Source organism: Aythya fuligula, chromosome 1 (genome assembly GCF_009819795.1).
Source record: "Aythya fuligula isolate bAytFul2 chromosome 1, bAytFul2.pri, whole genome shotgun sequence".
Taxonomy (NCBI): domain Eukaryota; kingdom Metazoa; phylum Chordata; class Aves; order Anseriformes; family Anatidae; genus Aythya; species Aythya fuligula.
In genome coordinates this window covers 74,701,410-74,722,239 of record NC_045559.1, presented here as the reverse complement: position 1 = coordinate 74,722,239, position 20,830 = coordinate 74,701,410, and the positions used below count along the sequence as shown (strand labels likewise).

The following is a 20,830-nucleotide window of genomic DNA, read 5'->3' as shown; positions in this document are numbered from 1 at the left end:
GGGCCTGTGGTCAGGTGTGGCTGCAAAGCTGCAGAAGCAAGGCATTGATACTTGTGGCTACTCAAGTATCCACAAGGCTGGTGTTGCTGGGTTGTGCTGTGCCTGCTGTTATAAGTTGCCCCCTTAATTAATTTTCAGAGAGCATTGCATTAATAATAGAAAGGAATTTATTGAGTAAGCAACAGCAAGCAAAACAGCGCTGGGCGGCCAGGGAGTCTCAGCTCCGCCAACGGCGTGCACCTCACCCCCGCCAGGGTCCCTTTTTATATCTTGGTAATTCCGGGATTACACAGCACATCCTGGTATATTCTGTGACTGCGCATACTGTTGCTAGGGGGTTGTCTCTGTCCCTCTGGTGGTCGTGAAGATGAAGGCCGTAGTCTTCCTCAGCATTGTGGTTCAACTTCTTTTTTTATTTGGTCATGTTGGCCCAGCGTGAGACAGTGTGAGAAACACTCCGTAGCCAGTAACTTAGGCTCAGGAGAGGATCTCAGTGAAGTAGTAATTTATTCGCGATTGCAATGGCGGGCGCCCCACAAGCAGGAGAGAGCGCATCTACTAGTTCCAAAACACAGTTTATATACCTTTTGATGGCAGGACCCTCCCCTGTTTCCCCACTGAGTGGGTAATCCAGATTCACAATCTATCTGATGCTTCACAAACAATGCATGGCCTTCAGTCGCCGGCCTGTTAAATTTCAAATTTCTTTTGACATTTTTACTGCTTGAAGTGGTAATGTTTCTTCACTTATCTGACTTGACTTGACACCATGATTTTCACCTAATTGTCCTAAGGAGTCTGATTGTCTGCATTTTACAAGGTCGCCTGCTAAACTTTCTTATCACTGTAAGCATATCTCAGTACCACATTCCCTCCTTCTAAACAATGTAACTCTGCAAAAACAACATTTCTATTCCCACAACAGGAAGGCAGGATGTTGATACACTAGTTTAGCAATTTACCAGGAGATGGTTACATGAGCTTTGCAGCAGTGTCTTTGAACAAAAGAGGCAACTGAGATGCAGAAGGAGAGAAGGGGAGGGGGTTCTCTTTTTTGTTACATTAAGCAAAAGAATTTTCATAGTGTCTAGCCAAGTATTATACAGCTCCTTACTTCAGCAGGGAGCTTTCGCAACTCCCGCTCCTCAAACGGAACTCCTTGTTTTTATAATACAAAAGACAATGAACAAACATTTATTGTGTATTACACCTGCTGCTCTGGCTAGCCAAGAGCTGCTGCTGAGAACACCTGCGTTGTCTTCTTGCTGGGCTGTCTGCTCCAGGACTGTGGAAGTGGCTTTTCCTGGCAGTCCACCCTCAAACCGAGTCAGGGTCTGATTCCAGTGCTGCTCCTGCTGGCAGCACAAAACCACACTGGGAGGGGTGCCCTACAGCCCTGCAAGTGAAAGGCAGGGGCTAGAAGTAGGAATGTAGGGCCAGGAGTGGGTCAGGAAAGACCCAGATTCATGGAGATCAATCATAAGAGAATTAATGTCAACAGCACATTGAAAAAATTCTTCTTTGCCCATCTTGTGTAGCCTGACTGATGTTCTCTGTCAAATAACTACCTAGCACAGTAGTCCCTCTCTTTACATGATGAAAGAGCTATCAGGAGGCAGGTCTGTATGTTACAGTTGTGACAGCTTGGTCAGGCACAGAGGGTATAAAGAGATGAAAATTGATGCCTGCATACTGTAACGATACACTGCCATTCTGCAGCTGAAGATCTAGCACAATACCTAGGTTGGATATTTGAATAGTAAATGCAGGCAAATCTTCCTCTTTGCCTGAGATGGTCTGCTCCACTGTGTGCTGTGTTCCCATGCTTTCACAGCACAAAGCTTTTACTAGGATGTCACTAGGAACACCTACCTGACTAAACAACAGAAGCTTGAAAAGTAGCTGTATTCCTGCCATGCTTCTCTAAGTTTGTGGATGTTTTTGCTAATATTGTGGTTTGGAGAAAAAAAAAAAAAAAAAAAAATCTGTGCTGGTAATCTTGCACTAACACTGTAAAATGTGGGAACTAGATCACTTACCAGTCCTCACGTGGATCTTGCTTACCACAAAAGCTCCCAAAGCCACCCTTCCCTCACCTCTGGCTCCACTATATACTCAGTACAGGATGGTATATTATGTATGCACATACCATCATACAGTTCTACAGAGCCTACATCATGTATGCCAAGTTACAAGACTTGTTTTTTTTGCATAGCTTTTGCTCAGTACACCAGATGTTATCTCAAGTAGGCAATGTTTACTACTGCTGATTTGAAGTAGTTGCTTGTTTACTACTGCCAGGTGACTTTATGAAAATGAGAAAGTTCCCAGAAAATAAAATCATTTTTATAGTTAAGTCAACCTTTTTTTTTTTTTTTTTTTTTTTTTTTTTTTTTTTTTAATTACCTGAAAAACAGTAAGTCTTTTCCCCTAAACAAACCAAGTAAGAAAAGTAGGATATATTTTCATTTCTTTGTTCAGTAGAGCCACATTGAACATGCCCTGTCCAGAGGCAACAGAATGTGATCCTGCTTCAACCTGAGGTTTATGTATTTCTTGTCTTCACCAAGTGGGGGCAGGTGCTTTCTCACTGCTTCTTTGCACTTCCATCTCACTTTGGGTAGGAGTTCTGGCTGCTGGACAGCTGAGCTGTCTGTGGTTCCAGGCTGTTTGGGTGAGTTTGCAGATCTGGGGGAAGGCTAAAAACATTGCTGATGTTATATATGGAGTGGTAATTCGTGTTGAGAAAATGGTTGATATTAATAAAGAAGGGGGAGATTTGGGAGTGTGGCCATGGGGGTCGGCAAGCCCCATCATTGATGATAACATCAGACTCTTAATGATGAGGCCATCAGGGATGTAAAAGAGTTTAGAGGGAACAAAGAGGGGTGATTCAGGAGACTCCATGCAGTCTTGGGTTGCTTGTTCTCCAGCCATTAAGGAATGGAAGTTTCTGGGTGCCTGCTGTTGCTGGGCAAAGTTGTTTGACCAATGAAAAGTTGTTTTGAAAAGGACTGCTGTGGAGAGAAGGGTATAAGATGGGAACCTTGAGATGAACCTCTGTCCTTGAGATGAAAAAATGCAACACGATATAACGAAGTTACGTCATCAAGAAAGAAGTAGAAAGAAGGAATGAATAGGGACAGGCTAGCAGAACAGGGACCAGGATGGGAACAGCACTTTGATTGCCTAATGAAGATAGTTTCGGCCAAACTCAGCAAACTGCTCAGAGAAGCTCATACAGAAAGTCACTGGAAACAGGCGCACAGGAGCTGGAGAGAAGCTCAAGCTGAGAGAAGAGGACCTGAGCACACAACTGCCTCTTGCTGGTAAGCAGTTGTGCATTATGGGGAATCATACGTCCTTAGGAACAAGGACTGTCCTGGTAACCTTACAGCTTATTCTCCTTATTAACAATCAGACAGTTTATGATCCTGAAACAAGGGACCAAATTGAGGTCAAGGTGTGGGACTCTGCAACTAAAAACGCCAAGGTTGCAGTGGGATTGCTCTGCACCTGGCGAGCAATCTCTGAGGCCTTAAAGAGCCATGTGGGGCCACAGTCAGACACGTGTGGCTTGCCAGATAGTGAGGGAGCTGCGGGCTCCTTTACTGATCCGACTGCTACGCCATCGGCCCCTCTGCTGCCACAGCCATTGAAGGCTTTTGCTGTTACGCCCCCTGTTGACATGAACGTACCTTTTGACCCAGGCCTATTGGCCTTGAAAACAAGATGGATATGCTTTTCTTCGATCCGGGAAGAACTGGATACCTAAGGCCCAAAGACCGAGTTGCTTGACAACTTAAAGCAAGACATATTGTTCAAAAGGAATAGAAAATGGAGACTTGTTTATAATCAGGAAAAGGAATGGAAAATGGAGACTGTTAAGTCGTGGAACTTAAAGGATTGTTACCTGTTCTGATTGTACACGTGCATAGGCATACTCGAGTTTAGTAAGTCATGGAACTTAAAGGATTGTTTGTTACCTTTTCTGATTGTATAGGCATACTCTGGTTTAGTATGTAACAGCTATGTTCTGTATATTTAGAATGTTTGATGTTTCTGTGTGCGTGTTGGTGGAGCGTAGACTCCCCACACACCCAGCGCTGTTTACTTGCCTTTTATACCTTTTATAAATATTTCTTTTATGAATATTACTAAATTAAGATTGAGTTGAGACTTCATTTATAACACCAGGGTGAAGGGTATAGGTAATTGAACAAGTGCACAAGTGCCTCCCCAGTTAGATGGTAGGGTGGACCGTAAGATCTTCCCTCCACAGTACCACCAGAGATCTGCCCTGGGGATCTCAAGTCTTGAGCAGTTTCCCATCAAGTCCTTGGTAGCACAAGGCAAATTCTCCCAGATGCCAGGTAGCATTCACACCCTGCCATGAGAAGCAAGCTGTATGGTTACCTATAGCTGTAGAGAATGCAGGGGGAGCCCTGATATTGCTATCATGCAAGGAACAGCAAAGAGAGACTTACAGGCCTCATTTCCCCAGGCAGTCTTTTCTTGGTACAATGCAATCATACATCACATCCCTTGTGAGTCTTCAGTCCACCCCCCGGGGAAGGGCACTATCTGGGCAATCGGTCATCTCGAAGCAAAAGCATAGCAGTAGCTATGGTTGAGACTCTGGACAGTATATTTGACCCATTCTATCCAGGCATTCACATCCCCATACCCTGTTTCAATCTCAAATGTTTCAACTACCGCATTTCAAAGAGGGCCTCCTGTTTTCTCTCCTGCTTTCTCCTTGAGTTTTTCCCTTTCTCTGATGGCAATAGAGGATTGTTTCCATACAGCTATTCTCAGTCTGGCTGTTGGGTCTCTCCCAGTTATTTGACCAACAACTCGGTCTTTGGGCCTTATGTATCCAGTTCTTCCCGGATTGAAGAAAAGCATATCCATCTTGTTTTCAAGGCCAATAGGCCTGGGTCAAAAGGCACGTCCAGGTCAACAGGGGGCATAGCAGCAAAAGCCTTCAATGGCTGTGGCAGCAGAGGGGCCGATGGCGTAGCAGTCGGATCAGTAAAGGAGCCCGCAGCTCCCTCACTATCTGGCAAGTCACACGTGTCTGACTGTGGCCCCACATGGCTCTTTAAGGCCTCAGAGATTGCTCGCCAGGTGCAGAGCAATCCCACTGCAACCTTGGCGTTTTTAGTTGCAGAGTCCCACACCTTGACCTCAATTTGGTCCCTTGTTTCAGGATCATAAACTGTCTGATTGTTAATAAGGAGAATAAGCTGTAAGGTTACCAGGACAGTCCTTGTTCCTAAGGACGTATGATTCCCCATAATGCACAACTGCTTACCAGCAAGAGGCAGTTGTGTGCTCAGGTCCTCTTCTCTCAGCTTGAGCTTCTCTCCAGCTCCTGTGCGCCTGTTTTCAGTGACTTTCTGTATGAGCTTTTCTGAGCAGTTTGCTGAGTTTGGCCAAACCTATCTTCATGAGGCAATCAAAGTGCCTGTTCCCATCGTGGTCTCCATTCTGCCAGCCTGTTCCTCTTCACTTCTTTTTCCTGCTTCTTTATTGATGTAACTTCATCGTGTTGCCTTTTTCTTCTTTTTATCTTGAGGGCAGGCTCCCCTCTTATACCTTTCTCTCCACAGCAGTTCTCTTCAAAACAACTTTTCATTGGTCAATCAACTTTGAATGTAACAGCAACAGCAAACACCCAGAAACATCAATGCCTTAACCAGCTGGAGAACAAGAGAACCATCTGGAGAACAAGAAACCCCAGACTGCATGGAGTCTCCTGAATCACCCTTCTTTGTTCCCTCTGAACTCTTTTATATTCCTGATGGCCTCGTCGTTAAGAGTCTAATGTTATCTCAACCATGGGGCTTTCCAACCCCCATGGCCACATTCCCAAATCTCCCCCTTCTTTATTAATATCAACCATTTTCTCAACACGAATTACCACTCCATGTATAACAGAGCCACCACCCTACTCAGATAAGATGATGATATTAGAGGAGATGGAAAGCAAAGAAAGTGAAGAAGAGGAAGATATCTACCAAATTACACCTTAAGAGAAAAGTTTTGCAAAAATCAACAGTTTATAAAGAAGAAAAGAGGGGGATTGTGGGAATGTTTTTTTTTTTTGCTGAGTTACATTGTTTAGAGCAAAGGAATGTAGTATTGAGATATGCTTGCAGTGATAAAACTTGGCAGACTGTGAGAAACACTCCGTAGCCAATAACTTAGGCTCAGGAGAGGATCTCAGTGAAGTAGTAATTTATTCGCGATTGCAATGGCGGGCACCCCACAAGCAGGAGAGAGCGCATCTACTAGTTCCAAAACACAGTTTATATACCTTTTAATGGCAGGACCCTCCCCTGTTTCCCCACTGAGTGGGTAATCCAGGTTCACAATCTATCTGATGCTTCACAAACAATGCATGGCCTTCAGTAGCCGGCCTGTTAAATTTCAATTTCCTTTTGCCATTTTTACTGTTTGAAGTGGTAATGTTTCTTCACTTATCTGACTTGACTTAACACCGTGATTTTCACCTAATTGTCCTAAGGAGTCTGGTTGTCTGCATTTTACATGGTCACCTGCTTAAGCTTTCTTATCACTGTAAGCATATCTCAATACCATATTCCTTCCTTCTAAACAATGTAACTCTGCAAAAACAACGTTTCTATTCCTACAAGACTACCTTGTAAAATGCAGACAACCAGAACCCTTAGAGAAATTAGGGAGAAATCACCGTGTAAGAAACATTACCACCACAAAGAGTATAAAATTAAAAGAAAAAAAAAAAAAAAAAAAAAAAGACTTATAACAGGCTGGCACCTGAAAGCATTGTCTGTGAAGCACTGGATAGATTGTGAACCTGGATTACCCCAGTCAATGGGGAAACAGAGAAGGGCCCCAGTCCTGGTGCTCGAGGAAAAAAAGTATATAAACTGTGTTATGGAACTAGTAGGTGCGCTCTTCTGTTTGTGGGGCGTCTGCCATTGCAATTGCAAATAAATTACTACTTCACTGATGTGATAAATTAGTAGGGGTTTGTTCATTGTCCTTGAGAATTTAAAGAATCTACTGAGGAGATAAGGTTTCACAACTCACGGCATTGTAACATGGGGACAAAGCAAGACATCCTGTTTTGCCCCCACCTGAACACAAGCACAACGCATGATCACTGGAGGAAGAATAACGACCCCCAACAACAGACTGCGCAGTCTCAGGACAGGTCTCGACAAGTCGACAAGTCAACAGGTCTCGACAAGTCGACAAATCGACAGGTCTCGACAGGTCTCGACAAGTCTCGACAAGCCGGAACTTCAATGCTATAAAACAGCAACACTGGAAAGGGGAAGTTGCGTGCCGTGGTGGAGCGGAGACTCCCCAGCTGCCCAGCGCTGTTTTGCTTGTGTCTGCTTACTTGATTAATAAAATAATTTCAATAGACCAGTAAATTGTGTGGTCTAACTTATAACAACTGAGATCCTCCCTTGAGCCTAAGTCATTGGCTACAGAGTGTTTCTCACACACCTTAATGACAATTTGCACTTCCTGAACTGCAAAAGATTATTTAAATAATTTTAACTGAGCTACTGATGTCACTACAGAGACTCTACTTTCCACTTTTTCTATTTTCTTCTTGCTTTGCATAACTGTCCTTGAAGTCTGTTTGGAAGGAACTCATTGTTCCAGCACTCATGTGCTCCAGTTGTTTGATAAAAAATAAAAAGCTCTCTGTTGCATAAAGATGCAAATTAGACTGAAATATATAAATCTTATCAAAAAGATGATTTCTCTTCTGATGGTTGTTTATAATACGCTGGTGTGTGGTACATATACCTCGTATACCTTTTACACATACGTGAATAAAATGGCAGGTGAAGATACCTTTTTCCATTTAATGTTTATTATGAAAGTGATTTTAACAAATTTTTTATTACATGCTTCATTTTGAGCTTTGACATAGAAAACAAAGCTATTAATATACAGAGGAAAAAGGAAATGTATTTTATTATAAGGTACATTTACAACAACATTTTCTACTACAAATCTGACAGTAGTGTTAAAATATTGGTAAAGCTTAGATCACTGTATTTTAGTTTCTAAGTATCAAATTTTGTACAGTTATTCACTGTCTTTGCTCTAAACTACCACGGTGCATTTCATACAGGAATAGCTGTTTATACATAATTTACATTGATAATAAAGCTTAGAAGTCCCAGCAGCATCTACAAGGGCTTAGTTCAAAATGTCACTCATGACCAGTGATTTAGACATAGCAAATGGGTACAGAAATCAATATTATGCATCCAGGTATTTTTCTCAAAATCTAGTCTACTAGAAATTCCTGCTTAATAGATGATGGATACGATCATATTGAACTTAATGTAGGTAAAAATCCCACAGATCTCAGTGACAATTTTGCCTAAAAATGCTCATGATCTCATCCAGTATGTTATTTTATCACTTCCATTGCTACCTATGAGCGCAGAGATACCATACCTTTCCTTGTCTTTATGCTATATTTGGTGATAATCATTTGAATTCCCTTTTATTTCTGAATTTCATGTTGTTTCTTACTCTAGTAAGAACTAGCACTAACTTTAAAATACATATTCTTTATGTGATGTGAAAATGGCAAGCACTTCAGAATGACACTTGATAGTCAATTCTGTGAAAATCAGCAGGTTAAGTTGCCCCAGAAATTTTTTCTTTGATGCCAGTGAGACTGCAGAAATAAGAAAAGCAGTAGTCTGGAAGGATGTATCTGGCTACTGACCACATGCCAGTGTTGTGTAAGTACCTTTTAAATCATCTGTTAAGTATCTGCTGCTGTCAATGCAAATTAGTGGCCTTTCTAAGGTATAAAACATAGAAAACAATATTTACAAAATAATTTTAATTAAAAAAGTAATAAAAACAAACTAAAAAGATATTTTCACAATCATTAAAATAAAGTTTATTTAAGCAAAGCCACTTCTTTTCCTAAATATTGAGAAATTCAGCTAAAGTTGAATTGCAGTTGTTTGTAGATCTTTAGAATTTACCTCACCTTTCTGAATACTGATGGTTTAAATTATTACATCTAAAGGTACTTCTGTACATTTTACTCTTGTATATTACATATTACTTTTATAGATTAAAAAGTTTAGTGATGAAACAGAATAAATAAATGAAATAACAAACTGGAATTGTATATATTCAGATACTTAGATAACTTTTTTTTTTTTTTTTACTTTAAGATTTTTTTCCCAGTTTGTTTCTATTCAGATGAAAAGTGTTAGAATAAAACACAAGACTTCTCTTTGAATTCAAGTCTGATACCAAGGAATAAGTTTATATTACCTTACAGAAATTGATTTCCCTTCTTCCATAAATTCTTAAGGGAGACAATTTTTTTTTTCTTCCCTGCAAGTGCTTAAAACAGTGTCTCATCCTAGAAAACTATTTTATTAATGTCTTAAAGTATTGAGAGTCTATAGAACCTCTCCAGTTACTACCATTCCTGTCAAAGAGTGGTTTTAAATTATGGAAAAAAATGCAACTACTCGAAATCATGACACAGGTACACATAACAGCATGTTGCTCATTACCATCATGCAGAAAAGGGGAAACCCAGACCCCTGAGGTGGCTGAGGAATTCCCCACTGAGTTCAGTTATTGAGGATTTCACTGCAACTTCGTTTTTTAAGAGAACTCAAAGGTATTTAGAGTCCAGACATGGATGCTGTCACAGACCAGAATCATACCAATGCTTCTGCTCTTGAAGATTAGAACTTGTTATCTACGAGATTAAAACTGGGTTGTTTATGCATAAGACTGATCTGTGAAATTTGAAATTGTTGGACACACAAAGGGGAATGGGGTGAGGTTTGACTTTCTTATTTGAATGTTTAATGCACGTAAGCATGATTCTTGTTCATGTGGCATCATCTGTTCATTCTGCATATAGACAGAGGTCTACAGATTAGCTGTTCTCTTTAAAAAACATATGACAAATCAAAATGCAGACTCTGAAAGCTCTGCAACCAAACCTATCTTTACTTATGTTGGTCTAAAACAACATAAAGCTAAAATTAGCTTACTCTAGTAAGCTTACTTAAAGCTAATGCGAAGCTGATGTATAGGAGGGATTGGTCTAAATCTTCGGTATGTCTAACACACTGTGATTTAACTTTATTGTATGTGGGAGGCACAATAAGGAAATAACTGTCTTTTGAAAAGTCAGTCATCAGGTAAAAATCTAATACATGATAGAGGAAGGAAGGCAGGGCAGGAAAACGGGCTGAAAGAAGACTTTAGTGGCTTTAAATCCAGTTTCAGGGACCTATATCTTCAGGCAGTATAAATCTTACTGTTGCAGGCAAGATGTAGGCAGCAATCTCCTACTAAGCACAGAATCCCAGTGCTCCCTGTACTCAAGTGACACGCGCAAGTACCTTGCTTACAGCAATCACTAGCAAGCACTTTCATGCATGATTTAGGGCTTGATTAGTGACATCTGACTGTTGCAATCTCCCGGATAGCAGCAGGTGTGCAGGCTGTTATTTGGTGGCACATAAGAATGCTTAGGGATGATTCACTACCACCTCGCTAAAAATAAGTGCAGTATTTAAAGCAGGAGGAGAAGCTTAAAATACTAAGTGCTACAGGTGCAGCTTTTAAGGATATAGGCATTTGCAAATTGAAAATAAAAAGCTTGGCTTGTTTGTGATGTGGAATTGGGTGATCACCAATGGACACCTCTTCAGCCTTCCCAGAATAGCACAACTGTGTTATTGAACCTATCCTGGACACAACGTAAAATTCTGCAACAATAGATAGAAGGAGGTATTTATTGAATATGTTTAAATGCACTATTTCACATTTAGGATAAAAGTCAAAAATTTCTGCCATGTGTTAATTCATTCCAGAAAGCTAGTTTTCATAAAGAAGGCAGTGTTTCACCTTGTGTGTTTTCTGATTGCTAAATTTATCTAAATCTTTTCCATAGAAAATGACATTCCTTGTTGTTATGCTATTATCATATAGTAGCAATATGTTCTCTAACTTCTTACAGTGAAAACACCCTACACTACATAAACAAATGAAGAGCTCAGCTCACCTTCTCTTTGGTGAATACCAATTTCTGTAACTGTAAATCTAGTATGAAAAATACTTATGTCTTTCTGAAACTGTTAAGATATTCTTGGATAAGGTTTGTCAAAGCATTTTTTACTTTTAGAGTTCATGTAAAAATTATGTGCTGTCACAAAAATCAGCTGAAATTGGTTCAGAAGATCCTATATACCACTTGCCATTATTTTTTTTTAATGATAAATTTGCATATTCAATGGTAGTTCTGTGCTGCATGCATTCAAAGTTGGTTCATGAAATCCCTATGTATTTAGAAGCATTTCACTGTATAATTTTGAAGGCTAAATTAATCTCTTTCACTGTTCTCAGCAACACAAATTCTGCAGTTGCTACAGAAGTCACTGAGTGCTCTGTCCTGACTGTGGAGTCCATGCCCTCATATGGCTCCAGGGAGCATAAGCTATCACACACATCTGAAGTTGTCTTTCAGGATGAACTAGACAAGACATCGCTTTTGTCTAACATGGTTGTAATTGAGGGTGAGTTGTACCAGAGCAAAACAAGGCTAGTTCTTTCTGTATTCACCTCTCACAGCTATACCAAGGTCCCGGTAACAGTGGCCACAACCAGGACAAGCCTGTGTTGTAGTTGCGATATGGATTCCTCATGCAGATAAGAATGTGGAAAATATTACAGTACTGCCAGTGGTTTATGGACCTTTTAGGGCAGTTACTTTCAGCCCTGATCTAAAGAGGAAGCTAAACAGCCTTTAAAATATAATCTGTATGGAGCTGTTATGTTTGGAAGCAAAGGTTAATATATAAATATAGAGATTAAAGGCAAAGCTCTTCAAAGACCGCAGATCCACAAGTGAGAAAACTGAGTTGTTAGACTAAGTTGAAACCATTTAGGCACAGAAAAAAAAAATAAATCTTCTTCAACAGAAGAGGAAAGAAGGCAAGCAAAAATACAAGATGGCCAAGCAGAAGAAATCAACAAAATATTTAAGGTATCTCTTAGAAATGGCATATTCAACCAGTTGTAGCCAACAGAAAACAACTTTGTAAACTTAAACAGCACTTGCTTGAAGACAAAAGTTAACTGTAACAACACTTAATGTATGTCTTTGAGAGCATCCAAGGGTAATTTAAGTTACAGGGTAGAGATAAAACAAACAAACAAACAAAAAACCAATAAGAAAAAAGTTATAATAGTCTTTTTCTGAAAGGATGTTGGCATGATAATTAATTTATGCATGTCATAAACTTGTAGGATCAGAAAAGAAAATGATACAAAGGAGGAAGAGACTTGAAAATAAAGAGGTTGCTCTCTCACTGAAATTAGCTTCTGTGTCAGGAAACAGAAGGAATAAGGATTTATCATTGTCTTGGCACCCAGGCACCTGTCACTCTGAGGAAGGCCTGACCACAAGGCTAATGCTATTTTGCAGACTACAGTCCTCATGTTTTCTGAGGACTGTGGATGCAAATTTGTGATAAAAGGGAGCATTAGGTCTCTGATGCCTGCAGGGCCTGACCTCCAACTCATCTAACCGGGGTTCAAAACTTTGTTCCCCCCACTGCCCCCTTGGAGCTTGGGCCCATGGCAGAGGTATGTTCCCAGCATTTTTGAGCTGGCAGATCGAGCATTTCCTCCTTAGTAAGCTCCTCACAAGCATGCTGTCCTCAGGAGTAACTCTGCTGGTCTGTGTGTGAGGGGTGCCCAAGAAATAACTGACCCTTTACTGCACAGTAGTTGCTTCTAAATAGATGTTAATTTTCTTGGAATAATATGTTAAAAGAGAACGCCCCAAAGTAAACCATTATCCTGTGTTATAAAACTCCAGAAGGCTTCAGTTTGGTGTTAACGGAAGTGACAAGCACTTGGAGAAGTCATTTAATCGTCTAAGCAAAGTTACAAATAGATGTGAGTAAATAGTGTGTGTGGTAGTAAAGATTTAAGCATGAATAATATTTACAGTAACTAAAGATAACATTAATAATGTACCCACAAATAGAAGTATATATTTATATATTTATATATTGTATTTAATTAGATGCTCTAATAAGGGAAATAAAAACTGAACACTACTACTGTTGCTGTTGTTCCTTTCTCATCTATCCTATTTTAACTGCCTCCAAAGGGACAAACTATTGTGTAGAATTCATTAGCTTAATCCATTTCAACGCTATTGCAAACAGTTGGAAAACCTCTGAAAAAGTTTAGAAGAGGACAGATAAAATGTTAGGATATGGGACTCAATTGTACTTAATTCATAAAACAAAATTAACCATCTGTTTCTTTTTTTTTTTTCCTTTTTTTTTCTTACATTTTGATTTCTACTTGGACAGAGGTTCCACTAAGCCACAAATGAGAAATAATGCAATTTAGATTGTTTTGTTTTCTTCTAAAGATTCAAATATAAACTTCAAGTGCAATTCAAAATCCAAGTATTATTTATACTACATACTCCTTTCTACAACAGAACTTATCGACAGGTAGTTTAATCAGATTTGAATAGATGCCTTATTTGCTTTGCAGAAAACTACTTCTGAATGAAAAATAAAAATATAGAAGGAATATTTTCTACATGATATAGTTTTGAATGGAAAGTGAAGATACAATAGTGCAGACACAAATTTGTATCTTCAACTTAGATGCACTCAGGGATCCACTTTTTTTTTTTTTTTTGTAGTAAAAAATCCATTTAGAACATTGGCTTTTAAAAATTATAAAACATTGTAGATATTCTTAAATATACAACTGAAAATAAAGACTGCAAAAAACAGCCTTCAAATTACCAAATGTTTCTACTACGGAGGAGAGATAATATTCAACAAGAATGCAAAATAATCCCAAACTGAATACCACTATTTGTACGGTCGTAGAAATCTGGAAACTTTTGATCGCAGTAGCTTTATAAATGATCTTGGAAACATCTCTTTTGACTCTTGTGCTGTGTACTTGAAATAGTTTTGTGGATGTGCCAGTACATCAAAGAGAGCTTTAATCAGTTTCTTGTCCTACGAGACAGCATACATATTAGATAAAAATACTGTTTGGATTTTTTTTCTGTACATCTTTTAAAATTAATGAACAACAATCCTTTTTTTTTTTTTTTGCAAAACTGGACTCTGGGTAAAGGAATATAAGGAAAGTACTTAATGTTGTGTGGAATTTTACACTGATGAATCTGTCTACTGTGCCTTTTCTTTTTTCTTTTTTTTTTTTTTTTTTTTCAGTTAGTGTTCCTGGAAGGTACAGAATTGAGTGGGTAGCAGCTGGGTTAACCACAAACTGGCTGTAGAAGATTGCATTAGCACTGCAAGCTACCTGTGGCTGCTCTTCCAGACTCTTTAAAGCAGTTGCTCAGGGCCTTCCCTCCATAAGGGTAAGAGAAGGCTGGTCTCCAGCAACATTTATCTCTTTAAAGACCTTTTGCACTTTGGTAAAACCTTGATTCAGAGAATCAGCTGAGCCTGTGCCCGAGTCTCTCAGCACAGGAGTTGAAACCTGAGTGACCTCCAAACTTCAGTCAGTGAATACTTGCAGGGTTGGAGCAGGGATGGCCAGGAGAGCTGGCTGTTAATCAGCTCCTCTCCTTCTAAACTACACATTTAGCACGCTGAATTTGGCCTTCTGTTTTTTCCTTAAAAAAAAATAAATTTTCATTAACTAGTTGTTATAGGTGGCAACCCAGCCCAGCAGCCTTTCCCCACAATTCTCTCCAATTTGTTGCTTATATCATTTGAAAATCATTTCATGGACAGCCTGCAATGCTATATTATGGCTGTACCTTGTGAAGGCAGGACAAAAGTTTAGGTAGATACATTTTTTAATGCACAGGAAATTCTAACTTAATGACTCATTTAAACAAATTTTAGACTGAGGCTGAAGAAGACTCTTCAAACAATAGTTTTTTTATTCTTTTTTGAGTAATTATTCTAATATACAATCATGGTAGCATATATTTCATTTAGATCCTGATTCAGCAGAGCATGTAGATGAGCTCAGCCCAGCTGAGCTACTGATTTTGTTACTACAAATACCAGCATAAACCTCAGAAGATGGATAATTTCATTTGGGGTCACATGTAAACTTCAAATATTATGATCCTACCAGGGTAGTGAGAGCTATGTTGGTAAAGTATTTAGTGAAATGAATCCTTGGCTAGCCTCAGCTAAAGCAGAATTTTAGTACCTTTAGAATTTCTTGATGATTTTCTGATGCATATAATCTTCCATCTCGAACAATATCTTCTATTAGTTGTTGGTAATCCTCTGAAAAATAAACATCAGTGAGCGACTGTTTGTGACATCCTATGGGTGGATAATAGCCAGACAAACACTGATTAACTAGACTTTCTCTTCAATGCAGAGCTGAGAAATTAAGTATCCAGTTCTTTATTCAGTGTCTCTCATCCTGCTGTAGTCCTACCTAATTAAAATTTTAAATTCTGTACTGCTTTTGAACAGTAAGCTAAATTAACCCAGAAAACTACTCCCTCCAGATAGTAATGCTTTATTATCTGTATTTTACAGATGAAGAAACAGTGCCACATGTAGAAAGTAACTGCCAAAGATTACTCATGAAGTCAGGGACACAGTAAGGAACTGTCCCTGTTGTCTGCACTGAGAACAGCTCTCATTTTAATTCTTGAATCAATGCTAATCACCAACTTAATACAGATTTTATTATCATTCCCCAAATTTCTTTGGTGTTTGGAAAAGAGATGGGCTAACAGCTGCCTGAGGTATCACAGAAAAGTCTTAGTTTTGTTAAAACAATCATCCCAGAGTACAAAATATACAGTTTATCGTATATTTCTATATGAGAAGCAAGACTGTTTTAAGACATGTTGGATTTATGAATCCTTAGTGAAAGGATCCTCTTGCACCATTGCTTTTCTCTGTTGGAGTTGTGATTTTATTAATTTATGCTTTTCATGATCTTGTGGGTTACCAGTAGGACTTGATGAAGGGGCTTCCTGAAATGCACAGAAATTCTGAGTATTCTTGTTATGCATATGCTAAATGACCATTTAAAGGGAGTCTCTTTGAATTCAGTGGGAGAAGAATAAAGTTTATAACGAATTCTGTGTAACTTGCCATCTGCTCTTCAAATATTAGGAAAATAACAAGTGTAAAATTAGGTATTATTTAAACCAGTTGTAAAGAGTTTGAAAGTAATGCACTGAAAACCTAAGTTACATTGATTTTTTATTTTTTTTTTTGGTCATGTTTCGCTCCCTGTCATCAATGTAAGAGAGATTATCTAAAGGACAGTTTTGTGCAATTCAGATACAACAGAAAGATGGAAAACAATCCCACTCTCACCATCGTAAGTGACATAGGGGACTTGAAATCCTTTGCCACTGTTTCCTTCATTTGACTTGAACTGAATCCATAGCTTCCTTGATCTTGAAGTAAATGCAATAGGTCTCTCATAAGTCTGACATGTTTCATAAGTAGTAATTGAAGTAGGAGAAGCTAGGAAAGATTAAATAAATAAATGTTCTTTATAAAATAACTTTTTGCACCCTTCCTGATCTTGATGTCAAATTAACAAAACATTGTGGTTTACATATTCCCAAGAGCAGAAATGTTTATGATAGAAGGCACATACTCTTTATCTATTTATGAGAGGAAGGAGGTTTTCCCACAAAGGTAATGGAAATCCTTCCCTCTGTCCCAAGACAAGATGCTTACGTAGACAGCAAGGTGTACCGGATTGTTTTTGATATTTGCAAAATTACTATCAATATTACTCACTCTGTATACTATCGGCCTCAGATACACCAGAACAAGTCAGCTGCACCCCAGGCAGATGTGGTGACCAGCTCCTAACACTTCCAGTATGGGGAGTTAACCCGATAGTAACAAACAATTACTGCCTGCAGAAGAGTTAATGTGCCTATGCCCAGGCCTGTGCTGCATGTGCTGTGTGGCCTTTGGGCCTGTACTGTGCTGCACAAACCCCGTAGCTGCAGGATCACCTCAGCCAGTGCCAGGTAGTAAGAGAAGCCTGCATGCAGCTCCCAATGGGCACTTGTGACAATGCCTCCTGCCTGTCCTTGCCTTTATCTAGCAGTGCAGCAACAAGTTTTCATGAGAACATTGTTTTTGTTTGACAGTGGAAATTATGATAGAGTTGTTTTCTTGTAAGAAAACTCCATAATAGCTTGAATAGCCAAAAGGGGAAAGTCTCTTCTGCACACAGAGTCTGCCCAGCACGCTGCATATGGATCAGAGGTTGATGTAGCACTTGATGCTACACTGCCTATGGTTCCCACCATTTAGAGATTATCTATACTATTCTATCCTTATAGTGCTAGTTCTAATTAATAGCATTTTAAGTAATATCTTACAGAGACTAAGTGCCTTTATCATAATGAACAAAGACATCTGTCTATAAATCTGCAAAGAAAATATCATTTATCTATACTGAAATAAAGCTGACAGTTTGGGAACCAGGAAAAGAAAATTCCACTCCATAGCCAGAGGATAATTAGGGAAAATAACAAGCCTAATCTAAAACCTAAACTTGCTAAGGCTGACAGCTTTCATCGGTATTAGCAAAAAGAGACCTTTTCAACTGAATGGAATTTGGATAAGATCTCGGATGAATTCTGGAGTAAAGATTATACTAATCTGAGGTTAAACTTCAATATTTATAAAGAAGTCTTAAGGATGTAACTATTACAATGTCCAAAGACAAACAGTCTTTGCCAGACAGAAGATGGAAATTCTATTTTTCTTAAAGATTTGTAGAGATTTTGAAGTGTTATTTCTGTCCAGGTACAGAAAAGGCCAATATCCAACCAACTTATCCTAACAACACTAGATCTACCTATAGTATTGCCCTGCAACATACCTGTACAGTGAGTGTTTTTAATGTGTTCCAGACTAGCGTGAATTAATTTTTAGAAGTTATTTCTTACTATACAAAAGTGGCAGAGTTAAGGTGATATAGCAAGGCTAACAGCTGAATAAACTCCACAACCCTGCTCACTTTTCATTTGTTTTGCCCATGTAACTTGGGCTGAACACATTCACAGTGTGCTGGAGGACTGTGCTCATGGCTTTTACCTGATCTGTGCAAACAGTTCCACAGAGCTGGAGCCTGCCTCAGACCACTTCTGCCTGTGTGTGTGTAAGTGATGTGACTGGGTCATGAGTGGGCTAGAGAGAGGCCTACTTTAACATAACCATACAGGAGAGAACGTGCTATATTATACACACATAATATTGCGGTTAAATCCATTCTTACAGTGCAAGTAAGTGGATCCATTGCTCTGGAACTGCAATCAGTTTTTCAACAGTAATGTTAGCAGCTGATCTTCCATGAACTGTGATAAATATTTGTAAGGGCTACTTTAACAATGCTAAACATACAGTGATTTCAAATCACAGCTCTGAAAAACTCTCATTTTCTAGCGTTGATACTGTGGCACTGTTATTGGTTCTCAAGCAGAAGCCAAACTTTTCACTCATCTGCCTTGCTTTAGACACTGTTGGAACTACAATTCAGGATTAGAAGAACAACTAATTTGTTCTGCTACGATGTTTTGCTTTTTAAAAACTGCTCTAGACAGAAGTAATTTCCTCCCATCTGTAGTGAGCAGGTTTCTCCTTGTACTAATCTGATATACAGAGCTCTCAACAGAAGCCCTCAAGGACAAAAGTCATGAAAATTGTTTTAGCAAGTGAAATATGCTGTTTTATCAAGTAAAATATGCTGTTTTAAACAAAGCTGCATATAAGCAATTGCCTTTCAGGTTTGGTGCATCTTGGAAATTTAACATTAAATCACCAAAAGCTGGATGCCTGCACTAAACTGCAGTAGAAATGCATCTCAATAGTGTCTTAACTTCAGAAGTAGTTGAATTAGCTTTGTAATCAAAGACAGAACACAATATCCACTCCACACAGAACTGGGAAAACTGTATTTCTTGAAGGTGTCAGATGTACCAAACCTATGTCACTGCACAGACACAGCAATAACCACAGCACTTACATATACTCACAAAGGATAACTAAGAGCATAATTTATAGAGATGACGGGAAATTTCTTTTCTAATATAACACAGTATAGCTGTGTTGACTTTTAGATTGGTGGTGATTTATCCCACATGATAATTGGGCCAGAGAGAAGCCCATTAACTGCTTTGTGATTCAGCCAAAACACTTGAATAATTAATACCACTGTGTTAACTGTTATTAGTACAGCTTTCTGTTTTAACATGCTGTGCCAGTTCATTCAACAGTCCTTTCAGAAACACTGGGAAGATGAAGACAGTTATCCCTTCAAGACAAACTTTCCACTCAGTCTGTTTACAATAAATATTTATGTTGCCCGTATCTGGCAACTTACCACTTTTTCTCATTACTAAAACATCACCACATTCATCTTCAATTGGAAGAAATATCTCAGGTACTACGATGAGTATTCTTCTCTTTGGGGGTGGATTTATATTCCAAATGCATTCAACATTAGCTGGGTAGTCTCCAGGATAGTTGGGCGATTCAATATAGCCAGTATAATCACCAAGTTCTCCTCCGCAGTGCTGGTCTGCGCAGAAACATAAATCAGTATTTGCATTAACTGATTAGCTAATTTGAGGTGTTTTTCTAGATCTGTCAAGAGCAAGTCTAAACTCCTCCCTGTGGCTTTTAGAAATGGATACATTCTTCAGCTGCCTCTGTGCGTTTGGCATGGAAAGCCTTTAAAGAAATGCTCAATCTGCAGGACTGCTTCAACTGATTCATAAAACCTTGACCTCCAGTGTGTAAAATAATTTAAATCTTCACTGTTTTGACATTTGATTAAGAAACCAATGCAGGTAAGTAAACATGATCCCATTGTGGAGGTACAGTTGTTACGAGTGAGATCATGCTGACATGCAGGTTTTCTGACTGAACTTCACATGCTTTTTAACCTGATTTAGCTGAATGAGCATGATGATTCTAATAGGTAACCTTGATTACAGATTTACCTTGCTTTATTTTAGCTAGTTACTAAAGAGTCCCATTTGGCAGATCAGTTTTGCATTCTGAGCTTTCAAAATTCCTATTGAATTTGCCGCAAAAGTGTGATTCACCAAGTTACTTAAGCTTGACCTTTCCAGGCCGCCACATCTACATAAAACTAAATAAATGTTTAAATATTTTTCTTAATCCAAGCCTCAAAAATTCTGCAAGGTCAGAAGCTGGCTTGAAAACAGAAAATATCTAAGCCAACAAAGTGACTGTGGATGTGTTTGCTTTACTGGAAATTAGCAAATTTCTTCAAATTTCTTCTTATTACCTATTTTTTTAATCAAATTACATTAGAAGTGATAAAAAGCTTCATAGGTATACAGCACATAATCAGAACAAAAACTTATGGTAGTGTTGCATATGAATATTTAATTTAGGTGACATTACCTAATTATTATATTGAGGTTCTCTTAAATTAGCATGGTAGGCATGAAAATAAAATGCTCGCCTAAAAGAATCAGTCATTCACAAAAAATCAAATAAAATTGCACTGGAAACCTCGGAGATACTTAAAATGATAACTGAAGATAGAAGGCTGACTATTGCAAAAAAAGCCTACAAGAAGATTTCACTGTCACAAGCAATTATCTGGCATTTACAAAAGTATGCATGACTGTACCTCCTATTATTTTATAATGATTAGTAGCAGTTACTCTGATAGAAGACATTGTGCTCTACAGAGTCACAGAGCATATACACATAACTGCAAAACTTATGGGACCTGGGAATATGAGAGCTCA

General features: G+C 38.8%; 1 protein-coding gene across 2 annotated transcripts in view; it reads right to left on the bottom strand.

The window, feature by feature from the left end:
• Positions 1 to 12,908: 12,908 nt before the first annotated feature.
• SCUBE1 (signal peptide, CUB domain and EGF like domain containing 1) overlaps positions 12,909 to 20,830 on the bottom strand; it is a 213,261-nt gene continuing 205,339 nt past the window's right edge. For both annotated transcript variants that reach the window (XM_032204498.1, XM_032204508.1), the window contains 4 exons: positions 19,426 to 19,623; positions 16,389 to 16,541; positions 15,253 to 15,332; positions 12,909 to 14,075 (listed from right to left, as the gene is read on the bottom strand). In XM_032204498.1, coding sequence (XP_032060389.1) covers positions 13,923 to 14,075; positions 15,253 to 15,332; positions 16,389 to 16,541; positions 19,426 to 19,623 — 584 coding nt within the window. In that variant the 3' untranslated portion in view covers positions 12,909 to 13,922. The remainder of the gene's footprint in view (positions 14,076 to 15,252; positions 15,333 to 16,388; positions 16,542 to 19,425; positions 19,624 to 20,830) is intronic.